Genomic DNA, 22,842 nt, shown 5'->3' on the forward strand with positions numbered 1-22,842 from the left:
CAAGGCTCGGCAACCCCTCCTTTTCATTACTTCCCTCTAATCCCTATCGATAAGAGACAACTCGCATACCACTTTCATTATGCCGTTATTTCAAAACCGGCATGGAATTCCCCCGGGATACCATCAGTCAGAAAATTACTTAACCAGCTGAAGTGAATACAGTTTTGCGTTTATTATATTTGACAGCCTCAAAATAATCTCACAAATATCCCATTCCAATTGTAGGGCGGGGTGAAGGGCAAAGAGTGCGCCCGTTATCAGCCCCACACACTAATGGCTTACTCGCCGACACCAGATATACCTCCAACAGCGAGATGAGGGATCCCAATATTACAAGAGGGGAAAAAAGAGACGCAAAAGAAAGATAATATCGCCACCATTTGCTCTGTGCTGGGATAAAGAGCGGTTGTGTTCTTTAGAAGTGAGAGGCCTTTTCCTTTTTAGCCTTTGAGTATACAGTGGATTAGTACTCAATAATCTCTCCTTTGTGGAGTGTTTACTGGGCTCAAGACTAAACACTTAAAGATGAGAAACCTCAGTTTCGGAACCAGCTGGTAATCCTCGCTCAAGCTTTTCAACAGAAAGCAAAGCAAACATGCAACCTTATGAGTTTAGTTGAGACTACTAATTCATGAATGACAGTTTTGATAAAAAAAAACATGTTGCATGCAACACATGTACCAATGAACCAATGCTTTTCGGATATGACTTTGTATTTCGTATTACATTTTAATTGTGTTTAAAAGTAAAATACTTTCTCAGTCAAAAACATTTGAATCTTTACGTCATTATGATAGTAAAAAACAGTTACATTAAATAAAATGTTGTCAGAAGAATTCAAGCCTGTGAAGTTTGAATGTTTATTGTGTGTGCGTATAATTGTATTGTGTATGTATGATATATACAAAAAAGTTCATAACCAGCAGTGCCAAAGTTATGGGTTCGACACCCGCCGAGTGCATGTCCTGTCAAAATATATCTAGCTTTATTACACTGCAAGTTGGTTTGAATAAAATTGTTGAAAAAGAGTGCGTACATTTTCCAAAAGTAAATCTTCTGGAGTCTTATATATGTGCATTTTAAAATGACTCTTAGATAAGTCTTTGGGTGTGCACCACGTCAATATGAGTCAGGTCTGGAATAGTCAGGAATTCTTGTTTAATTGGGGTGAGATCAGAGGCTCAAAGGGGGCCAAGAAGGAACCTGTACCCCTTTCTTTCTCCTCCAGAACCGCTTTGGCACCACTGCTGCTTTTGATGTGTGCTTTGGCTCTTCGAGGCCGACTTTGGAATATGTTCTTGGGAGACCAACGGTTACTTGCCTTCAGGCAAAATCTCAATCCCCAGGATCCGGCTCCTCTTTGATGGAATACTTTCGGGAGCAGCTAACCACCCCCAATCCCCGCTCTGCCTTACCCCTCCTCTCGTTCCACCTCTTCTCCGTGGACCCTTTCTCTCTCTGTCTCATCCATCTCTCTCAGAGAGATTCACAAAGAGAGCTGACTGACTGACTACATCTCTATATCATTCCATCCACTTGACTACAGCGGTCGAGAGCGAGTTAACAAATGGAAAGGTGTATTATACAGTATTTGTCTGGCCATGGACATTCACGTTCTTTTTCACCCATCTGTTTTGAAATCTGTTTAAATATGAAGAACTTTGTGGCACTGTTTAAACGAATTACAGATGTATCAGAACTCTCTCTGTGTCCAAATACATGAATAAACACACATGATTGTGGCTTTTCTGGTTGACTTATATAAATGTGAGATGTTATGTGTAATGGATGATCTTGGTATGAGGGTTTTGCTTCGCTAGTTTTTTCCTGCCTTTTTGGTAACTACTATTTGCAGCTGTGTACATTGGTTAACTGGTAGTTTTGTATTGTTTTTTTCCTTGGCTTGTCTTTTTTTGTCTCTTGTATGGTATATTTATTTCTGTTACTTCACAAATTCCTATTTATTCATTTCATTATTTTCTAAATATGTTCTTTTGGTCTGTTGATATACCACTAATGTCCTTTTGTATTCATTTTAATTTATACTTTTAATTATAGGTTTCCTGATAAGTTAAAAACTTACAGGTAAGCAACATTTCATTGCACTAGTGTGATATTGCATGGACGTGCTCACTAAAAGAGTTCTTGAGTCTTGAGTTTTGATCTGGTCTTTTAGGAGTAGTTCACCTTAAAAATTAAAGTTCTGTCATCATTTGCTCACCTTGTTGTCAGTTTAAAACAGTGTGATTTAATTATTTCTGCTTGAAAAATGTTGGTAACCAACATGGTAACCTTCTTTAGTATGGACACAAAACCAATGCAAGTCAAATGGGACCAACGGTTTTCAGATAACAACATTTTTCAAAATATCTTCTTTTGTTTTCTGCAGAAGAAAGAAAGCCATACACGGGTTTGAAATGAAAAGAGGGTGTGTAAATAATGACAACATTTTCATTTTGAAGATGAATGTGAAGAGCATTTATAATTTTTAAGCGTTATAAAGTCTAACGCTGTGGATCAGTATGATCGTATTTTTCCTCTCTGCAGACATATCAAATATAGCCTAAAAGGTAATAAAAGAACATTTACTGAACTTGACTTCTTGACCACACGCACAGCCAGATCCTGCTTAGGAGATTCGAATTTGACTTTATACTGTGAAGAAATCAGTCAGTGCCCCATTGATTGATGGTGAGCCCAGCAGGTCTTTTTTAACAGCCTAATTTCCCTGTATATTGATTATGTATATTGATTAGGAATAACCCTTACAGGACGCCGATTTCTCCTTCCGATGTTTGTGTTAAGGTCTCTCTTTAAGGTTTTCCCTGCAGACAGAATTCCCGGCCTCTGCTGTACGCACTTGTCATTTTCCACATTCCTGTGATCTAGGATGGATGGCTGTGCTGCTGAAGCATGGTAAGGATTTTATTTCATATAGAAGAAAGGATAATATTTAAGATTTTTTATACGTTATTTTATATCTTAAGTTTCAGTCCCTACAATGTTGATTAATATTGGCTAATGTAGTCATTCTAAGTAATGAAATAAGTATATTCCAGTAATCCTATTATTATATAATTATTTTAATAATTCGCCATTGTTTAATTTAAAGGGTATTTCAGTCATTTTCACACAATCCTCTTTTCAATGAATACCATGTTGGACTTGGCTTTTTGTTTCTTTTTTGTTGTTCAAAAGCAGAAAACAAAGAATCCAAGTCTTTCTTAAACCTTTGATAAATTCTTAAATTTGACTTGTACCTTTTGAATGTGTGATCACATGACGTCAGAAACTTTGTTTTATATATTCTTTTAGTATCTTCTCCTAAAGTTGGTTAAGATTCCTTTTTTTAAATGCATTAGATTTATTTTTATAACGAAAAGTTTTAACCTTGGTCTGAGTGTTCAATATTATGTAAACAGTAATAGCAGAAAGCATTTTACTTAAACGTGAACTTCAAAAAGTACATCTGTTTGTATGCTTTAAGGCAGGAGCAAGAACACATGGAAGTGTACAGTGTGGCCGCATGCTTTTCCCTCTACAGTCTGCCACAAACGTGACTCCGTCTGAGGAAGCAGCGCTGGGATAAGGCAATGAGGGAGGGAGGAAAAAGGGGGTAGAAAGAAAAGAGGGGAGGTAGTGTGTCTGTTCTCCGAAAGGGAGGAGTCACGCAAAGGGAAAGGGCAGCTGGAGCTCCAACACTTCAAATCTTTCCCCGAGAAATGTCCGTTACAGACTTTATTGCGATAAACATTTAGGAGTTTCGCGAGTCGCTAGACTTTGTAGCGAGGTTTAAGGTATGTATAAGCAAGGATAGGGTGTTAGTTAAGTGCTTGGGCTGCCCTTGCCAAGCGCATATAGGAAAGAAAAGAAGACGAGGGGGAAAAAAGAAAGAGAGAAAAACTCCGCAGAGCAGTTTTGGAGTCTTAAAGCGGCCAAGAGTCCCCGCGACGAGCATCTGCGCGCGAGCGAGAGGAAAGAAAAGTTTCGGCAGCTGGAGGGAAGCCACCTTCAGACCAGTAAGTTCACGAAATGTGCGCTTTTTTCTCTGGTTTCGTGGAAGTAAAAAAAAGAAGGGCTGAGAGTAATGCAAACTTCTGTCAGGGGTTTAGCGTTTCAAGGGAGTTGCAACCCTCGAAATGCGATACCCCTGACAGTTTGCCGTAAATTCTTACGTGAAATGAATACGTTCCTAAACAAAGTTTAAATTGCTTGAATTGCTGGTACAGCTACAGTGAAAATTGGGCAGAGCCGATTTGCAAACTTTGGCAACTTAACGCAAAACTTGCGGCCCCTATTGGTCTGTTAATATGTTTTGAATGTGTCTCGGTGTTATGCAGCGGTTACATTAATAATTATTTGTGAATAGTAGAACCCATTAGGACGCATTTCATTTTAATACACTATTGTATGAAACCCTTTTTATTTAAGTTCTTACGTGTACGTGCTCTCTCAGCTTTTTTAGCATCCGAAGAAAAGTTGTGTCCCACATATTTACATGGCATCGTGTTTCAATTTCAGTCTCGGAATTTTTAAGGCATTTATCACTTTATACTGAGTTTATAAAAAACATTAAAAGCAAAACGACAAACCATTACTGAACCTAAGGATAAAATAAATACGCGTTTTAGAAAGAATACTTGGTGTTACAATATTAGGTTAAAAAGGACTAACTACTTTGGTCGTAGGCAGACCAATAATTTACAAATAATTATACGCGATTGTAATTTGTAAAATGCATGAACGAACTCTTTACTTAAGTAGAATATAATGAAGGTGTTGTAGTTTAGTTGTACGTAAGCATACAAAAGAACACTAAATTAATAGTTGAGCTATTAAAATAATTGCCTCGAATTGTAATTGGATAAAATTCGCTGAAACCTAAAAGGCTATTTACAGTTTAGTATTGGTTAGTTTTAGTCAAGGTGATCATTTTACGTTTAAGTGCATTGCACGAGTATTTAAATGTGGCACGAGTGTAGATTTTGTTGAAAACTTTTTCAAACTTTTCGGCCTGAAGCGAGCACTGTGCATTGAGGACACGGACGCTGGCAGGTAGTTTGCGGATCATCAGTACTCACGAGGCAGCGGAACATTCTTGCCCCGCCAAATCCCTCCTGACACGCGCAATTAATGACGGATAACGTCACATTCAAATTCACATATAAAGAAAACGTTTCAGCAAGTCTTACACGTTGCTTTTGCTTTTATAAATATTTACAGTGACGTGTTTAATACGGACGCTTTTGTAAAGTGTAGCAAAATGTTTTCTGAAATACAAGAGGCCTGCCATTCTGCCTCAAGTCCGTGCAACGTTTTGTTTCTTTTTAAAATTTTGGTCCTAAATTGCATTCGTTTAACGCGGGCACATTTTTTTGGATGGATCTGTGTGTTTATTGATGCTCCCTATATAGTACCCGAAGGCTGAATTCTGTATTTGATCATACAACAGGCAAACCGTGGATTGCATTTTATGTTAAAAAATATCCAAGGAATTGCAGGATTTGAGTGACACTGGATAAATATAAGATGATGTGATTTGATGTAGTGTTCTCTTTCATTTAATATTAGCTCAAACGTTGAAAGAAGTCCATAATGGAGTTTTAGTTTGTTATGAAATGAGTCTTAAATTTGAGCACACTGATGATAAGGTGTTCCCTGATAAGGACACAGCATGATTATCAAAAATTCCTCTGTTTGAGTTTTCTAGTTAGTGTTTATCTGACGGCTGTATTTTTGCTGTAAATATGTCTGTCGTTGTAGTTTTTTTATTACAAATTATTTAGATAAATTAAATAAATTATTAGGTGAATTATACAACGAATCCTAGAATGGAACGTTTTGATATGCATAAAAATCAAGCAAACATGATTAGTTTATGGTATATGAGATATGTTTATTATTTGTATTTATTGAAACAAAATGCAATACATTTTTACCACAGAATACAATGCTTATGATTGCATGTGCTCAGAGCAATTTTTTACATTCCAGTTCCAGCTTTTTCGTATAGGCCTATTCAACATTAATAAAAATAATCTGTAATAGCATTTAATTGAACCGTTTGGTGAAAAAGGCTTTGATCAAACAGGTGTAATTTTTGCAAAGAGCTAGTCATTATTCACTGAGTCATGCACTGAGTGGAGCAGTCAGATTAAAACCAGAGAAAAACTGACTCACAATTCCTCGTAAGAGTCTCTCAAATAGGAGTCCATCATAGTTTAATGTTAATAAATGCACGGTTGCATTGCAGAACAGTCTGTGAAGGTTAGCGGGTCACTGCCGCCCGCCTCCCCTTTCCCGCCCGCTGTACTAAGCATACTATGTCACTGGCTAATATTAACAAGAGGAGATGACACGCGATTATCCACAATGCCATTCCACCCCCCTTTTTCCCAGTCCTCGTGCATAAACCCTCAGATTAGGCCCGCCGTTTGAGAGGGACGCCTGTACCCTTCACCCTCAGGGTCCTTTAGCATCCTAAAGCAATTCTACCTGTCATTAGGTGCATGTGGGAATGAGATGACTAACAGGGGGTCATTGAGATGCTAATGCGAGTTTGAATAGCGCTGTGCTTATTGTCCAAACCAATAAGTAACAAATGGATGGGAAATTTCAGTGTCTCTTTGAGACTGATAGCAGAACGCCATCCTGGAAGTGCTCTCGGGGCTTGTTTTGTGCGTAGTGGTTTGTGGTGTCATGGTGAAGAGTGTTTTTTTTTCAAGTTGATGTCTCAGCAGCCTGGCTGAGCTGATTGCTTTTACACCGAAGTACATAAAGTGATTTGTTATGATAGATCTGTGATGGCAGGAGATGACTGCTAGGCTTTTGGTGCATGTGGTGTTTCATCAAGAATCAAACTCCCGTTCCGCTCTCCTCACCATTGTCAGATTTTTAAATCTCGCCTCCAGAGAAAATCATGGAGTAAAATTCCATATTTTGTGAAATAAATATATCTGCATTTCCGCACATTAAGCATTTTTGACCCTGGCAAGTACCATCTGACCAAATCTGCCAGGGAGCCTTTGTTGTGTGGCGCTGAGGCTCTCTGCTTCCGCTGTCAACAGGCCACAGCTTACAACTGCAATCTCTCACTTTGATGATCTTCAACTTGATACGTCTGACATCAAATGAAAAGACACAAAGAGCAAAACAGAGAGAAAGGGGAACGAGGGAAAGCAAGCGGATGAGAAAAATAGGTGGAGAAAGAGAAAGTTAGGCAGAGACGTTCTCTGGCTGTGGGACACAAGTTGAAGATCGTCAGATGAGAAGTTGACCCATTGAGGAAGAGTATATGCGCCTCAAAAGTGTCCGTCTACATTTGTGTCTCGTTGGAGGGTGTCTATAGCTTTGTAGGGGGGCTCTCTCTGTCACTCTCTCTCTCTCTCTCTCTCTCTCTCTCACCCTCTTCTAATCCCCAGGCCCAGTCATCCCTTCAGGGCATGCCTCAGATCTCCCTCTATGTCAGGACGACCCCTTCCGTCTCTTTTTGTTTCTTTTTCTCTTTTTTTCCCTTTCATTTTATCATCTCTCTTTTTTATATACAGTGAGTGGCCCGAAAAAGTGTGTGGGCACATAAGTAAATGAAAGCAACTAATGCAGAAGTATGAAATGCATTGCATTAGATGATAAAATATCAAAGTAAGTGGCACAAGCACACATTTCAAACTTAACAGCTCATAAAAGAATGTAGTTCAGTTTAAGATGGTTGGAGAATCATAGATATTGCTTTGTTATGACACTTGTGTGGATGGAGTTTATACATCCAGTAAAATGATTTTGGGCCTAGTTTTTGTTTTTAGATGCCAGTCGCTTTTGTCATTCGTTCCTAATGCAATGAAATTCGAGCATTGTTCAGTGTGACTTAATGTCCAAATTATTTTTGGACCACATTAACAAAAAGTCTCAAATGCTTGCAGAGTCCGAGGCCCCAGAAGACTTGCTCATTCACATGTTTAGTCACATACACCCCCCCTCTCTAATTCACATACAGCCTGCAGGCAGTCAAGAGGAAATGAGCAGGTTCGTACCAAAGTTGGAGAGTGACAGTTTGTTTTCACTGGCAAGGCTGGCTGCTGGAAACTCAAAATTGACCTGCCAATTAGCCAGGCCATTTACCCTTTTAGAGACGGGTTGGAGACTGGGAAAAGGAGATTTTTTTTGTAAAGAGAGACCATAAAAAGAGAAGTTAAAAAAGAAAGAATATTTCTGAGCTAAGCTGGAGCCTGCCCTGCTGAAAGACAAACATATTTGGTCACATGTTTTGTTACACATGCTGGTGACCAACTTTAGCATATCATGGTTAACGCAAACATTTTCTTCTCTCAATTAGGTGACAGCTGCAGGTTGTGTGTTGGCAAGAACTTCTGCTCTTCGCTGTCCGGTCGTAAAAATGTCCGTAAACCTGTTGTGTGAAGTGCGGCCACAAGTACTTCCCCATTTGGTGGCAGGGTGTGTTAAGGATTTGTGACGGACAGCTTGGCGTGTGTTGTAAATGTGTCGGGCTTTGATGTGAGGTATTTCGAACAAATGTAAAAATGTTTAAAACGCACACACATAGGGGACAGAGCTTGGTCTCTATGTTTGATGGATGTTTTTGTGTTCTGCACTGCTGGTCTCTTAAGTTTGAGTTTGGCAACTAGTAAGACGTAGAGATATTTTTGAGAACAGTTTTTTCGTAGTTGTGGAGAGGCTTTTTTATATTAAATTAAAATGAGGAGTCATATCTTGAGCATGTTAGTGCATTAGTGTTTAATTTTATGTTTCAGGATATAGACAAGATACAGATTGCATTTCATTTTTAAACAAAAGACATCAAAATTAAAGCAAAAAATTAAAGATTCAAGTATTTTAACTGTCCACATTTTACTGACTTAACCTGTGACCTCAGGGTCAGCGATACAAGACCTCGGGACCAACTGAATATCAGGTCCATATGTAGAGAGGTTAAACAGTCCGTGATGCGGCATGCGTTTTCCATAAATCCTTAAAAAAACTCTTCTGTTCTCCTGCACTCATGTTTGCACTCTTTCATTTACTCTCTGTGTCCCCTCTGAGTACTTAAAAGTAAATGTCAAAGCCCTCACCTCCCCGCTACCCGAGATAAATAATGTCCCTATTTACTAAAACAAAAGAGGAGACTCAACTATATGAGCAAATTTCAGGCAGGCTTGAAAGACTCCCCCATTGTCATCACAGCATCTGAAGACTAATAGCTTTTTCTCATGCAAAGTGTGCTGGGTTTAAGGGCCCAGGCATAGATGGAGTGAGTGAGAGAAAGAGAGAGAGAGTGGGTTGGTGTGTACGAGGGGGGGCTTTGTTTTAACAATACTCCACAGGGAGTTTTAAGGGGGGGCAGGGGCTATTGGAGGGGTCCCTCTCTTGCTGAACAAAGACCAGAGCCTTCCAAGCAAAGAGAGAGGGAGAAGGGGGTGGAGGTAAAAAGTTTTACAGACTAGATCCCTGAAGGAGCTTTTGGAGTGGAGGGGAGCGAAGGGGTCTTCAGAGTGCTTGGTTGTTTGTAATGTTAGCGTGCCACCACGGATTTTCAGTGACACACAAACACTCGGGGGGTACAAGAGGAAGAGTATTGCATCCTATACTGGCATGCAATGATACATACACAGATGTTTATCTGATTTTGCTAAAATTTGTGGGCCGTAAAAACCCTTTCTTACGTTAATGCAACAAAATTAATTGCAACAATTTATGAAAGAATAGTTGCATGTGTAACGTTGATCTGATTGTGTTTTTTTACATTTATCAAACACATTGAGCATGAATAAAAACCAGAAGTAAAGAAAAAACAGGATAAATGTGCAAACCGAGCCGCAACGGAGCCCTTGCCATAATACTCCAAAGTGCTGTTTTTATCAAGAGAGTCCAGATTGCTTGGGAAATACATCTTATTCTTGCAGGAGGACAAGGTTAGACTTTACTACGGAATTTATTATTCAGTCACACTCACAAACACAGGAACACACACACCATCGGCCTCTTTAGGTTGCGGCATGCTCTCAGCGGACATCGAGCGAACCGTGCGCTGTCGAAAAGGCTCTCCCAGCAGCCGCGGTTTAGAGGGAAAGGTTCCATTTGTCAACGGCGCTCGGGAGCTCTCCCCCTCTCTTGCTGCCCCGCAGTTTGGCGGCTACTTGCCGAAGTCATTGTCTGAGAGGAGGCAGGACATTACTCACTGCTGAGGGAGAGAGAGGGACCGGGAGCTCGGGGCGGCTGGAGTGACCGGGGTTTGTGAATGGAGAAGTGGGTTTGCATACTTACAAACATGCATTACAGTTTCTGACTGTAAGGCATGTTCGAGACAGCATTGAACGATCAAAAGTACAGTGATTGTGTAACTTCAGATTGAAGCGGATTGAAATTCAGTATCCGCTATATAAAAGTGTTCAAACAAGACTTTTAAATGTCTTTATTAAGGGATTTAACTGTTTAAGACAAGTTGCTTACAGTGCAAGACACTGAAATGGAGCGAGATGTGATTTGTCCGAGGCGTACCCGTGTGTATGTAAGACACTTCCATCCATGTATTTGCTTGTAGACAAAATGACTAAAATGCCTATCCATTGTGACAACAGGGCTCATTGAAAACTATCTTAAGTGGATGTCCACCATACACAAAGAGGAACCATGAAATATAAAGCGTGGGGGAAACATGTGAGGGGGCTGTTAGCACATTTCGGAGGGGAAAAAAGTAGCCGGAAAAAAGGAACGTAAAGAAGAGGAAGAGAAAGAAAGGGAGAGGAATAAGAATCAGGAGAGATCGTAGGACAAGGTGAAAAGAAAAGACAGGAGGAAGAGAGTGAGCTGAGCAGGGACTGTTTTTTACTCATAGAGCTCAGTGTGTAAGCTCCCAAAAGCTGCTTTCACAAAGAGATTTACAAGACAGGTCTCTACCGCCATGCATTTCAAGAGCGTGTATACGTCTGCCCACCTGTGTGAGTTATCATACATATAAAGCACATTTGAGAAGAACACTGATTATTTTTTGTGTTTGTATTTGGCATTTCAGTGTAAATAAGTGTACATTAAGGGGCCGTTTACACAAGACCGTTTTCAAAACGAAAGCAACAATTTATTCGATTTGGCTGTTCGTTTACAAGGAAATAGTTTTACGGGACTGATAATGCAAACTTTTGAAAACGGGTTTCAAAGTGCAAGGGAGGACGAGTAGATGGTGGGACAACTTTGTCGATGGCGTTGTTGTCGAGCCTCAATGGAAGGAAAACCTTTGCGTTTTTCATCGTGTAAACGTGGCCTAGGTGTTTGGATGCGGGCAGCTGGATATCGTATACATTAGATGTGAATAAGTCCGCTCTCACAAAGGCTTGAAGGAACCCTCAGATGCCTGGAAATGCGTGTGCGTGTGTCATGTGCCGGCATGTGTGTCGACAGTGTATTCAGGGGGATGGTTTCACATACAAAGGGGCCTCCTTAGCTTTTAGAATTATTTATGTTGTTTGGCTTTTTGTGCTACAGTCTAAGCACTTGTCACCTCCTATTAGACTGAATGACTCTACTGAACTCAGCCGAGATCTTTCCAACTCATCCCACCAAATCCCTCTCCGCTGCTGAGATAGCATCTCAGGTCTTCGGCAGGATAGACACTTGGCTGACTATGTTATGTCTTGCAGGTTCAGGGGGTTGGAGCTTTGGTTGATCGTGAGGTTTTGCTTGTTAGAATGATCAGTGAAGGATCTGTGCATGTTTATACTAGAAGAGCTTCACAAGTCCCGGATAAACATTTTTAATGGAGAATGCAGATGTCGGGCTTGCATAACTGCAATTATGTTTCTGCAAGTTACAGCCCTTTTGAAGGAATGTTATGGGTTCAGCAGGAGTTAAGCTTTGTAACAGCATCCATGGCATGTTGTTGGTTACCACAGAAAATTGTTGTGATTTGTTCCTCAGGTTGCTAAAATGAAGGAAAATGCATTGATTGTAAATACACTTGCGGTGTTTGCAAGGGCAAGGCATAGTATTAAATGTATGTAACCGAAATGAATATTAAAACAGTTTTAAAAAATACATAGCCAGAACACTTGTACATAATTATACTTGTTAACTTAAAGGGATAGTTCACCCAAAAATGAAAATTCTGTCTTGAATTACTCACTCTCTAGTTGTTTCCAACCTGTATGACTTTCTTTGTTCAAAGAAACAAAGAAAGATATTGAGAAGAATGTTAGCAACTGACAGTTCTGGGGCACCATTGACTACCATAGTAGAAAAAACTTTGTGTAATGTTGTGTGTTCTGTTGAACACAAAAGAAGATATTTTGAAGAATGTAGGAAAGCAAACAGTTCTGTGGCACTTTTGACTACCAATGTAATTTTTCCTAGTCAATAGTCTCCCAGAGCTGTCTAAATATCTTCCTCTGTGTTCCTCCGAACAAAGAAATGTATACAGATTTGAAACAACTTGAGGGTGTGTAAATTAAGACGAGTTGTTTTATTTGTGTGTAAACTGTTCCTTTATGGTTGGTATGATATTGCTTAGTGACAGCAGAAACATGTAGATGGCGTAATGACACAAAAATTCACTTTAAAAACATAATGGAATAGTCTTACAATGTAATGCAATGTAATGGAATCTTTGTATCTCCACATCTGCAAATTTTTTGAAAATGGAAAACAAAAATGTGTATATATATTATTACCTTTCATTGGTTAAATATATAGATAATCCACAGACAAACAGGAATAACCAACACTAATCATTTATGAAAAAAATTAAAACACAAAATGTGGAGATACAAGGTTTATGTGTCCGACATTTTTCACAAGTCATTCAGGACATTTTAAGGGTGCAAAAAGAGTAAAGGAACAAACGCTAAGGTTGTCTGGTTAACGCTGGTTAAACTGCGCGCGTCCCGGGATGTGACATATGTTAATGGCGCTGTTATTGCAAGTGTGTTTATATGATTAGAGAGTGAGAGGTCGAGATGAGAGTCGAGCCGGAGTGATTTGTCTTCTAGCGCAGCGAAAGGAGATCAATGCAAAGTGCCTCTCACACGTTCAAAAAGCCATGTAAACTCATTAACTCCAAGAGACCTGACGCTGTTTTTACATACACACACACACGCAAACACGACACACCGGTGGAATTACGAGCGTGAGATTAGGTTAATGTGTTAATGAGTGGCTGTCTGTGTTTTTCTAATTTCATTGTGTCAAAGTGTGTGCGGAGACATCGGTTTGCATGAACATGTGTGTACGTATAGAGATAGGTGGGATTAATGGATTTCTATTATTGCAGATGTTTTACTAACCTGTTGGAGATTGATCGGTTAATCTAGCGGCCTGCTGGGTAATGCATGTTCAGATGCTAACGTTGATTGTACTTTACAAGGAAAATATTGTGTAGTACTAGGAAAATGGTGAATTAATAATGTCTTGCTTCACTTGGACCTGCATAATGCATTGCTTATAAAAGACTAGGATGTAGACGAAAGTAGACGTATAGTTAGATGAACAACATTTCTAAGACTGGAAACAGCAAACACACAAAACAAACAGTAAAATTTACGCCATTGGTGTGAATTCAAATGCCTCAGATGAAGGCTCTCATTTTAATATAAGAGACCTGATCCTAACTGTTATGGTTTCACATGGAAAATCAGAGAAAGCAATAGATTAAGGTGGTTTGCTGTAAAACTTCCAACTTTGAATACATTCTTATGCAATTCGTTCCACCACTTTCACATTAAGGTGTGTGTATAATTTACATCATGAATGGAATACAGTATGTTTCAGTTTTTTGGAGTCCACGTGTGCGAGAACTAATATGGTGGTTTGGATGATGATGATGAAGGAGCGCAGACGATGCTTCTGCCTCAACACGGCTGCTCGCGCCTTCCTGTGTAGCTGCAGATGGAAGATGTTTCTGAGCATGTGTGGTGAGACAGGCGGCTGTTAGAAGTTTCCAGAACTCCCTCTGTGCCTGCCTCCCTGGTGCTTTTGTCCCACAACTTACTTTTCCTCTCGCTGTGGCATTCAACAGCTTTATTTGCCTTTGGTTTACAGAGGAATACACACAATTAAATTCAGTGCATGGAGGAGCGTACTCTGACTCTTTACAGAGTTACAGAGCGTGAATAAACACACACGCAGACAACTCTGTGTGGCTGTTTATTATGGTAAAGTTAAGTTGCCGAATGATGGAATTACTAAACAAAAAAGTTTTCAGGGAGTTGTTCTTAAGAATTTTAACTTTTATAATATTTGGAAATATTCACCTTTGTGTAACATCGATGTGTCTGACCCTTCCTTTCAGTATAATAATTTTCCGGTAGACTGTATACTTGACATTTGGACATTTTGAGATTAGCCAATATACACAGCCGTAGAATTGCCTTTTTCTGATTTTAAAATGTAATATTTATAGTTATTGTGTAGTGGTAAAATGGTCATTATTGTTTCATTCTGTGAAGAACAAGATTTTTAGCAAAATTTCAAAAAAGGATATTGTTTCTATTTGCATTTATTTGCAGAAAATTTAAACTGGGAAACAGATCAAAATTACTGAAAAGATGCTCTGTATTTTTTCAGACCAATAAAATTGACATTGCTGTTGGATGATTTTGTTGAAATTCAACAAACATTGGACTGAAATGGCCACAATACATCTAGAAATGCTGATTAAATGAAAATTTGGATTGGTCTCTTAATTTTCCATGGCTGTAGGTGTGTTAAATGCTGTCTGGAATATATACAATATCTAATATACCGTATGTGTGTATAGCTATAATATATATTCCAGAGATAATTTATCACTTAATGCAATACTCTTTGCTTTGTGTCTAACCATCCCTCATTCTTGATTTTGAGTTTATTTTCAAGTTTATCTGCCCTGCATTTCAGAGGTCGGTCACCGTTTTTCGCTTCTCATCCGCTGCGTCTTTATCTTTGCGTATATTAAAAGTAATGCATTCCCTTCGTTTGACCTTTCCTCTCTCCCCTCTGCTCTCGTTCATCCATCTTTTTCTCTCTCTCCGTCTCACTTTCATTTTCTTCATTTTGTATTCAGCCCCCCTCTTTCGCCGGCAGAGCTGTATACTGCAGTGTGACTTCATCTAGTCTAATTTCTGGCCTGTAATAAGCTGTAAATGACGAGGCTGCCAGGGTCTGTATAGGAATTAATAAGGACTAATAGAGCATGCCTGTGGGGGCAGCAGCCTGTCTTTAAGTAAACATTATGACTTCTCCAGGGGGGCTGTTTAAAGGGGAGGGGGACGCGGGACCGGGTCTAGCTTGATGAATCGTGAAGCTATGGGATAATTTGCTCTTTGGTTTTATAGCAGTGGGGCTAATAAGTGCTTTCTGCTTCATCTGTCTGATAGCATACAAAGTGTGTGTGTGTGTGTGTGTACTGTACATATGAATCATGCGCATCTTAAATTCGGTTTGAGTAATTGAGCGCAAGTTTTCGTTTCTTATCAGATATGAAGTGTTTTCTAAAGAGTTCACTTTAATATCTTGATTGTTTCTTCTAGACAGAAATGAGATTAAATCAAGACTATTGCTTGGCGTTTTCGTCACTTCACAATATGTGATTCTAACATCTGATCTGAAACATTTCGCATCAGAATTTATAGTTCATCCGTCGTCTCGTTTATATTTCTTCTAATTAAAGGGATAGTTCACCCGAAAATTAAAATTCTGTCCTTATTTTCTCACCTTCATGTTGTTTAAAAAACTGTATTAAAATCTTTGTTCTGTTTAAGACAAAAGAAGACATTTGAAGACTGTGGGAAACAAAATGTTCTTTGGCACCATTAACTGCTATATAAGTTCTTTGTATCCTCCTTTTTGGATAGTGACATCTACTGGGATGATGACATAAAACTCCAGCCAGCAGGCAGATTTGATATATCGTCTTATGTATGTTGACGGCCAAGAGCTCTACATTTATAAAAAACACTTAACATTGGATGAATTATTTGCCATAACCGCTAACAGGAAGTCACTTGCTGCAATGACGCCCTCCATGGAGACGTCAAGAAAAAGGTGGATACTATGGAAGTCTATAGGGCACCAGATATGTTTGTTACAAACATTCTTCCAAATATCTTATTTTGTGTTCAACAGAACAACGATTTTAATACCGTTTTGGAACAACTTGACTAAATATTTTTGGGTGAGCTATCAATTTAATTTAAAACAACATCTAAAGCCTCAATCTACTCTGGCCTATAAAGCAACAAAGAAGCGAGCAAAGTGCTAAAAAGTCCTCCTTTGTAAGATTATCTGTTACTATATAGTAAATGTATCTGTTACTATATAGTAAAAGTAGAGCAGTTGGATGTATGTGGAGCTCCACAGCTATAAGTGAGCCGGCGTTCTGAGGTGAACAGTACTTGTTGTGAGTTTGTGAGGTACTGAGATGTGACGGGTACTGAGGTCTGCTCCGGGCCCCTGGGGAGTGAAGCGCGAGACCCCCCCTAAAAGCCTTAGCAGTCTCACCACATCTCTGTTTGATCTCATTCAATGCAAGCATTGTGTGTGTATGAGATGGAGAGAAGAAGCGAAAGATGGGCTGGCTGGTTGTTTTGCATCAGCAAAGGGAAACCCTCTTTCTTTCTCTTCAGCTACCTGAACTTCACATTCGCACATCACCAAACGTACAGTACAGTAAAGACGTGCGCATACAAACAGTGGATGGAAATTGATCCCCCATAATTAACTGTTCAATGTTACTTCAGTTTAGACTAAGAAATGTCAGACTAATATTTGACTGTGGTACAGTATTGTAATATTGCAAGATTTTGACAATGTAATAGTTACATTATTTAATTTCAGTCACTCTAGAAATCAAATACAGACAATTCTTTTTAATAAAACTTCCTGAATAGTTTACACTTCAATAAATATGAGATATATTTGTAAAAACAGTAACTGGATGAGTATTGCATAACAGCATGAACATTTCTTTGTCTGGTTTGTAAGTAAAGTATGTAAAAAATATTTTTAACCCTTTATCGGGCAAGTTACATATGTGGTAACTTATTCGACCAATCACAACGGCGTTTCCATGCCTCTGCGTGAGCTTTTGTAAGCGCATGGATGTCTCCCAGTCGATACTTCTGTCTCCTTTCGCAAGGCTGCGTCCTCCCCAGGTCTGCTACATCATGGAGGCTGTCTCGTTTCATAAAAGCAGGTAGGACACTCCGTATGCACCCTTCTAATGCGACCTACTTTCACGAGAATCAGGAGGACACATGGGGTGTATCCTTTGTTGCTATAGATAACCCACAATCCTTTGCGTCGGCCACCGCATCCTTTATAGGATGAGACTTCCGGAGGACATAAGGATGGCGCCTTACGAAATGAGACAGCTAATCAATAGAGATCAGTCTAAGTCACAAATCAGGAGTGACAAATCAGGAGTTGTCTCCTATCTACTCCCACAATTAGTAAATATCATTGAAACGAACAATGATAAGTTAATGAAACTCTCACGTTATATGGTTGAATAGTTGTGTTTGATGTTGAGATATATGTTGTTTGCTAGAGGATTTCTAGAAATTAATGAACATTGTTGCAGAAAAATAGTGTGATCATATTGGAAAAAATATGCTATCCCATTTTTTCTCTTTGCTGTTGTTGAAATGAAGTACATAAAAAATCGAGTTCAGCATTTCTAACCAAAGAGCAGTACGTACTGTAACGTGCAATTTTATGCTTTGCACAGAGATGGTGATATATAGTGTAAAATGTTCCAGATTGTATTAATTATTAGTTACAATTATTAGTTCAGTATTTGCATTTCTAGTGGGCTTGAATGCTCTTGACGAAACCGTCAGTGTTGCTTTTTCACAAATTTCTGTTTCATTCCAAACCCTCCAGGCTTTCACCTCGCATTTTTTTCGTTTGTCTGTGCGCTAGACCCTGAATGAGAGTTAAGAAGTTCAGTGGCTTTCGAGCGAACAGCTGAACTTGCATTTTCCTCTTTTCATTTATCTGAGAATAAAGCATGCAAAGTGTCAGACACGAGCTCTGTGGTACGGCGTGAAAATGAGTCTTGTCAGGAGCATTTGCGAGACAGCTACACAAGAGAAACTTCTCTACTCTGGGGGCCTGAAAGGAGAAAAAAGCCGCTCCTTCATTTCGACGTGTCTTTAGGGTCCCTTGTTCTTTATGTCTTGACTCTCTCTCTTGCTCTCAGCTTACAAACCAGTGCGGGACAGAACAAACAAACAAACAAGGCGGCTAATAAGCCAAGGAGCCAGCGCTCACTAGAGGTTTGGTATTGTCGCACGTTCTTTATACCGTTCTTATCTACTGAGCAGCAAGCGCAAAAGAGGAACCGTGTAAGCATTAAGATTACATCGTCGTGCGTTTGTTACCCGGGAACGTAAGACGCAGTGGGCTCAACCAGCGGTGAAAGTCATTTGCGGTCCCTCTCCGCTTCCTGTAAAGCATCTTAAGTGGAAAAGGTTGTTTGACACTCTGCGTGAAGAGAGAGAGGAAGGTTAATCTTATTAGCGTAGTGTGCTCAATGCTCACCGATGGACAGCACCTCTGGGATGAGGACTCGTCCTTGAAACAACCTATTTTACACCTTCCAGCTTTATTCAACAATAGAGTTGAAAATTGTTGATCGTTTTTTTTAAATGAGACAAACAGTTTTTCAAATCTGTTTAAGTTCCTTTGTTTTGATGAACACAAAGAACGATATTTGGTTGTATGTTTGTAACCAAACAGTTGTTGGCCACCATTGACTACTAAAGTAGGAGAAATGACAATGGTAGTCAAAAGTGCCCCAGAACTGTTTGCTTCCCCACATTCTGCAAAATATCTTCTTTTGTGTTCAACAGAACAAAGAAATGTATGAAGCAGTTTTCCTGACATGGTAGTCAATGGTGGCACGGACTGTTGTCACGCATCTTGTGCGTACCAAATCTAACTCGATTATTACAAATAGTGGCAAAATGAATGTACATAAACTGACATTTACTACTGACACACTACAGCAAAAAATAGAAACAACTGGCTTAAAAGCATTTTATTGGGGTTAAAAACACAAACTTTTGCACCATAGGATACTGTATATAATGTATATTCATCACCTCTTTGATGGTATATGAACTGTTTTAAGTGGGAGTTTTTCTCAGGAAGCCATAGCGCAGCTATATACACTTTTTACGCCCTAAACCCTTCATTTCAAAAACCCAAACTCCAAATCTGCCATACATAAATATAAACCTAGTACTTTAACTGCCGTCTGAACCCTGATTTATTCCTTAATCAGATGTGTGCATGAATGTAATTTTTATTCACTGTTATCATTCACATACTTATATACTGTTATAATTCACATACACCCAAAATCTTTGTTTGACCTTTACGAACTCAAATCCTCTCACCTGTACACCAGAACCATGCATTCAATCATAAAGTATGAAGTGCACACATTTGAGACGCAAAGTCTTTGAAGGAGAATTATTTTAACAAACAAGTTCATATTTGATCATGCCAGTTAATGAGTCAGAAGTGCATTTTAAGTGCGTGACTTTGGTGTACATTTGCAACCGACTTTCAACTCTCCGCCTTTGTCACCAGAGCGTATAATTTATGTTAAATTGATTTGCTTAATGTGCTTAAAATAAGACTTTTTTCCTGTGGAGAAGCGAGAATTGCTGTATTTTAAACCTGGTTAATCACTTCTTGTTTTGTGAGAAAGGATTATGACCCAGCACACAGACAGAAACACTCTTTCTCTTTCCTACGGCTAATTGGGCGGGGGACTCTGTTAGTTCAAGAAATAAGCATTAATAAAGAATTTACATTTATTTTAAGAAACAACTTCCACCAAATATTGGTTTAATGCATTATGTAATGTTCATCAATTTAGGGTGTAGTTATACCAGGCTTTAACATCCTCACACATTAGAGATCTCTGTGTGTCATTCTACATTTGTTAAGCATTGTGTGACCTACACACTGTACACTACACCTGAATGTCATAAAGTTAAATAGATAGTTCACCTTCAAAATGAATATTCTATAATTGTATCTATTCTATGTCATTTTAAACCCGTATGACTTTCTTCTGCAGACCAAATATGCGAAAACCGTTGGTCATCATTGACTAGCATTAGTTTTGTGTCCATACCATAGACGTCATTGGGGACCAATGGTTTTTGGTTACCAACATTTTTCAGAATATCTTCTTTTGTGAATTGCAGAAGAAAGAAAATCACACAGGTTTAAAATGGCAATTTGAAGGTGAACGGTTCCTTTAAGGCCTGTTCACATAAAATAACTTTTGGTAACACTTTTTGACGTACAAAAGTTGATACTGAAAAGATGTCCCGATATCCTATAAAAAGGAAGTTGAGTAATTCAAAATGATGCAAAAATAGATATTTATCATCGAGAGTTTATGATGATTATGTGAATGAAAGTATGGATAGAGTAAAGAAGTGTTGTTTGGGAAAAGGGAGGAGATGGCTGGAGAGGCTAAGCTTTCTGAACACCTGTGGGATTAGGTGGCACAGACCAGGTCAATGGTATTATGGGTGAAAAGGTCCCCGTTTTAATTGCCGAAGTTGAACGGCTGGCCGCCCCGTAGAGCACACAAAAGAAACGTCAGCCATGCTTGAATGGACACAAGCTTGGCGTATTTGCCCGTCCACAGGAATGTGTAAATCTTGATTTCTCTGCTGTGCTCTCCAAACCTTCATTTATACATTATTTACTTTGTCGATATCTGCTTCCTTCATTTTACGACGGTTTCTTTGAAGTTTTTGTGTCTCTTTTGGATTATGAACCGAGGGTAAATTCACTTTCACTAACTACAGGTCAAAAGCAATTTGATAAAAGTGTTGAGGGAGTCTGTGTCTGTCTGCCTCGCTCTTTTGAGTTCTTTTTACCTTTGCTCCCTCGTCAGATGTGTTCCATTGTAATGCGAGTCAGAGCACACTGGCTTTCGGGAGTTTTTTTTCCCTTCGTGACACAGATTTTCAAAGTTCCAGCGTAGCTACGAACTAAAACGATACACATTTCTGTCAACCTTTATTTATCTCAATTAATATATCGCGACCAAATATTTTCGTGTCGAGGAAAACAAACAACCAACGAAATCAAAACTCTTGATAATTGCATGCTTGTTGTTAGATTTTCTCTCTCTTGGTAAACCAGGATTGGTAGCAGATGTTGTGTTGAGTTGAAAGTGAACACACACACTCGCAAAAACACTCTCACACTCAAGTGGTTGAAGAAAAAAGCCCCTAAACAAACAAAGCTAACTGTGTTTGTCTGCACCCCCCTCCTCACTTCTCATTCAGCATGGTTACACCTCTCCTCTAGAGATTCAAGCACTCCAAAGTTGAATAGCTGTGTTGTAAACCTCAGACAGCTACTTCCATATTACTCTTGTAACCTACTCCTGTCAGGGATTCAGAAAACAATTAGAAATGTTGTTAGGTAATTACAATGCTTTCATTACAGACTACATATTTCCATCAATTATTGCTCATTCATAAACTCACAAAGGCAGAATCTGTGATATTATTTCATTACATGCAGTATTTTGAAATAAGACTCTTGGTTTAAACCTACATCCACCCCCTGTACATAAATGTAACCTTTTCAAGTGTAAAATACATTTTAAATGGATGGTTCACTCAAAACGATATCTTTAGAACTTGTATTACTTTTTCTTTTCAACAGAACAGAAAATAAGATATTTTGAAGAATGTTGGTAACCATACAACACGGGCCCCCATTGCCTTCCATTGTACGGACACAAAACCACTGAGACATTTCTCAAAATATATTTTTTGTGTTCCACAGAAGAAAGAGTCACATACAGGTTTTAAATGACATGAGGGCGAATAAATGATGACAGAATATTAACATCATTGTTTTTGGGTGAACTATCCCTTTAAGAATACAGACACCTTGATAGGGATCTAAACCTACAAAATGAGGATTGAACTGAAGCTCTTTCTGTACAGAGTGCAAGGGCGAAAAGAGCCTAGCCATATTAATCCAATCCATACAAAAGGAGTGATTGTTATTTGGCAAATGTTTTGTTAATAAGTTACTTCTGTTTTTCATGGACTTAATGTCAGTGTTGCATAACACAAAGTTGCTTGTTTCTCCCACCACTGACCTCTGACCGCTTCCTTACATGATCCTGCAGGCATCCCGTCTTGATGAGGTACTGAGGAATGCGCAGTCGTCATGGAAACCCAGTCCCAGACCAGTTCTGCAGCGGAGAAGAAGAAGAGGGTGGAGACCATCGTAGCCACCAAGAGCATGTCCCGTACAGACATCAGTGAGAAGGCTGTGGCCTCCAGCACTACCTCCAACGGTACAGCTCCAGCTCTCTTCCCTCTCCTGTGACTTCCCAGGATTTTAAACTTCTTTTCTTCCTCTATTTCATATCTCAGATGTGTTTTTCCACAGCACTGTTTATGGTTGACGTGTGCTTTATAGATAAAAAATCTACAAAAAATCTACAGAAAGCGTTACTTTCAAGCAGATTCCAGCATTGCTGTTTGGAGTGTCAAATAGTCACAGATTTGTAAGTGTGTTTGTGTCCACATTTTTGCCGTACCACTCCATATGAGAGCCTCTGGTCATATGGCAGGAAGTCAGAAAAATAATTTCCTCATTTTTTGTAGAGGAGGGCACCATTAATTGCTCTTATGAGCTCTCTCTCTCCTCTCTTTCTCTCCCGCGCTCTCTCACTGTTATTCATTCCCAGATGGCCAGCTTTCTTTCATTAATTAGAGGGGGGGCAGGGTTGTGGGGTTAGAGATGGGGATAGAGCGTTACTTTTGTGGAAAAAGCATGGATGTAATTTGGCTTACTGAT

At 39.2% G+C, this 22,842-nt stretch overlaps 1 protein-coding gene across 1 annotated transcript in view; it reads left to right on the plus strand.

The window, feature by feature from the left end:
* The first annotated feature begins 3,668 nt into the window (after positions 1 to 3,668).
* gli3 (GLI family zinc finger 3) overlaps positions 3,669 to 22,842 on the plus strand; it is a 96,353-nt gene continuing 77,179 nt past the window's right edge. The window contains exons 1-2 of the mRNA XM_079487621.1: positions 3,669 to 4,019; positions 22,166 to 22,336. Coding sequence (XP_079343747.1) covers positions 22,207 to 22,336 — 130 coding nt within the window. The 5' untranslated portion in view covers positions 3,669 to 4,019; positions 22,166 to 22,206. The remainder of the gene's footprint in view (positions 4,020 to 22,165; positions 22,337 to 22,842) is intronic.

This window comes from Barbatula barbatula, assembly GCF_947034865.1.
Source record: "Barbatula barbatula genome assembly, chromosome: 23".
NCBI classification, from domain to species: Eukaryota; Metazoa; Chordata; class Actinopteri; order Cypriniformes; family Nemacheilidae; genus Barbatula; species Barbatula barbatula.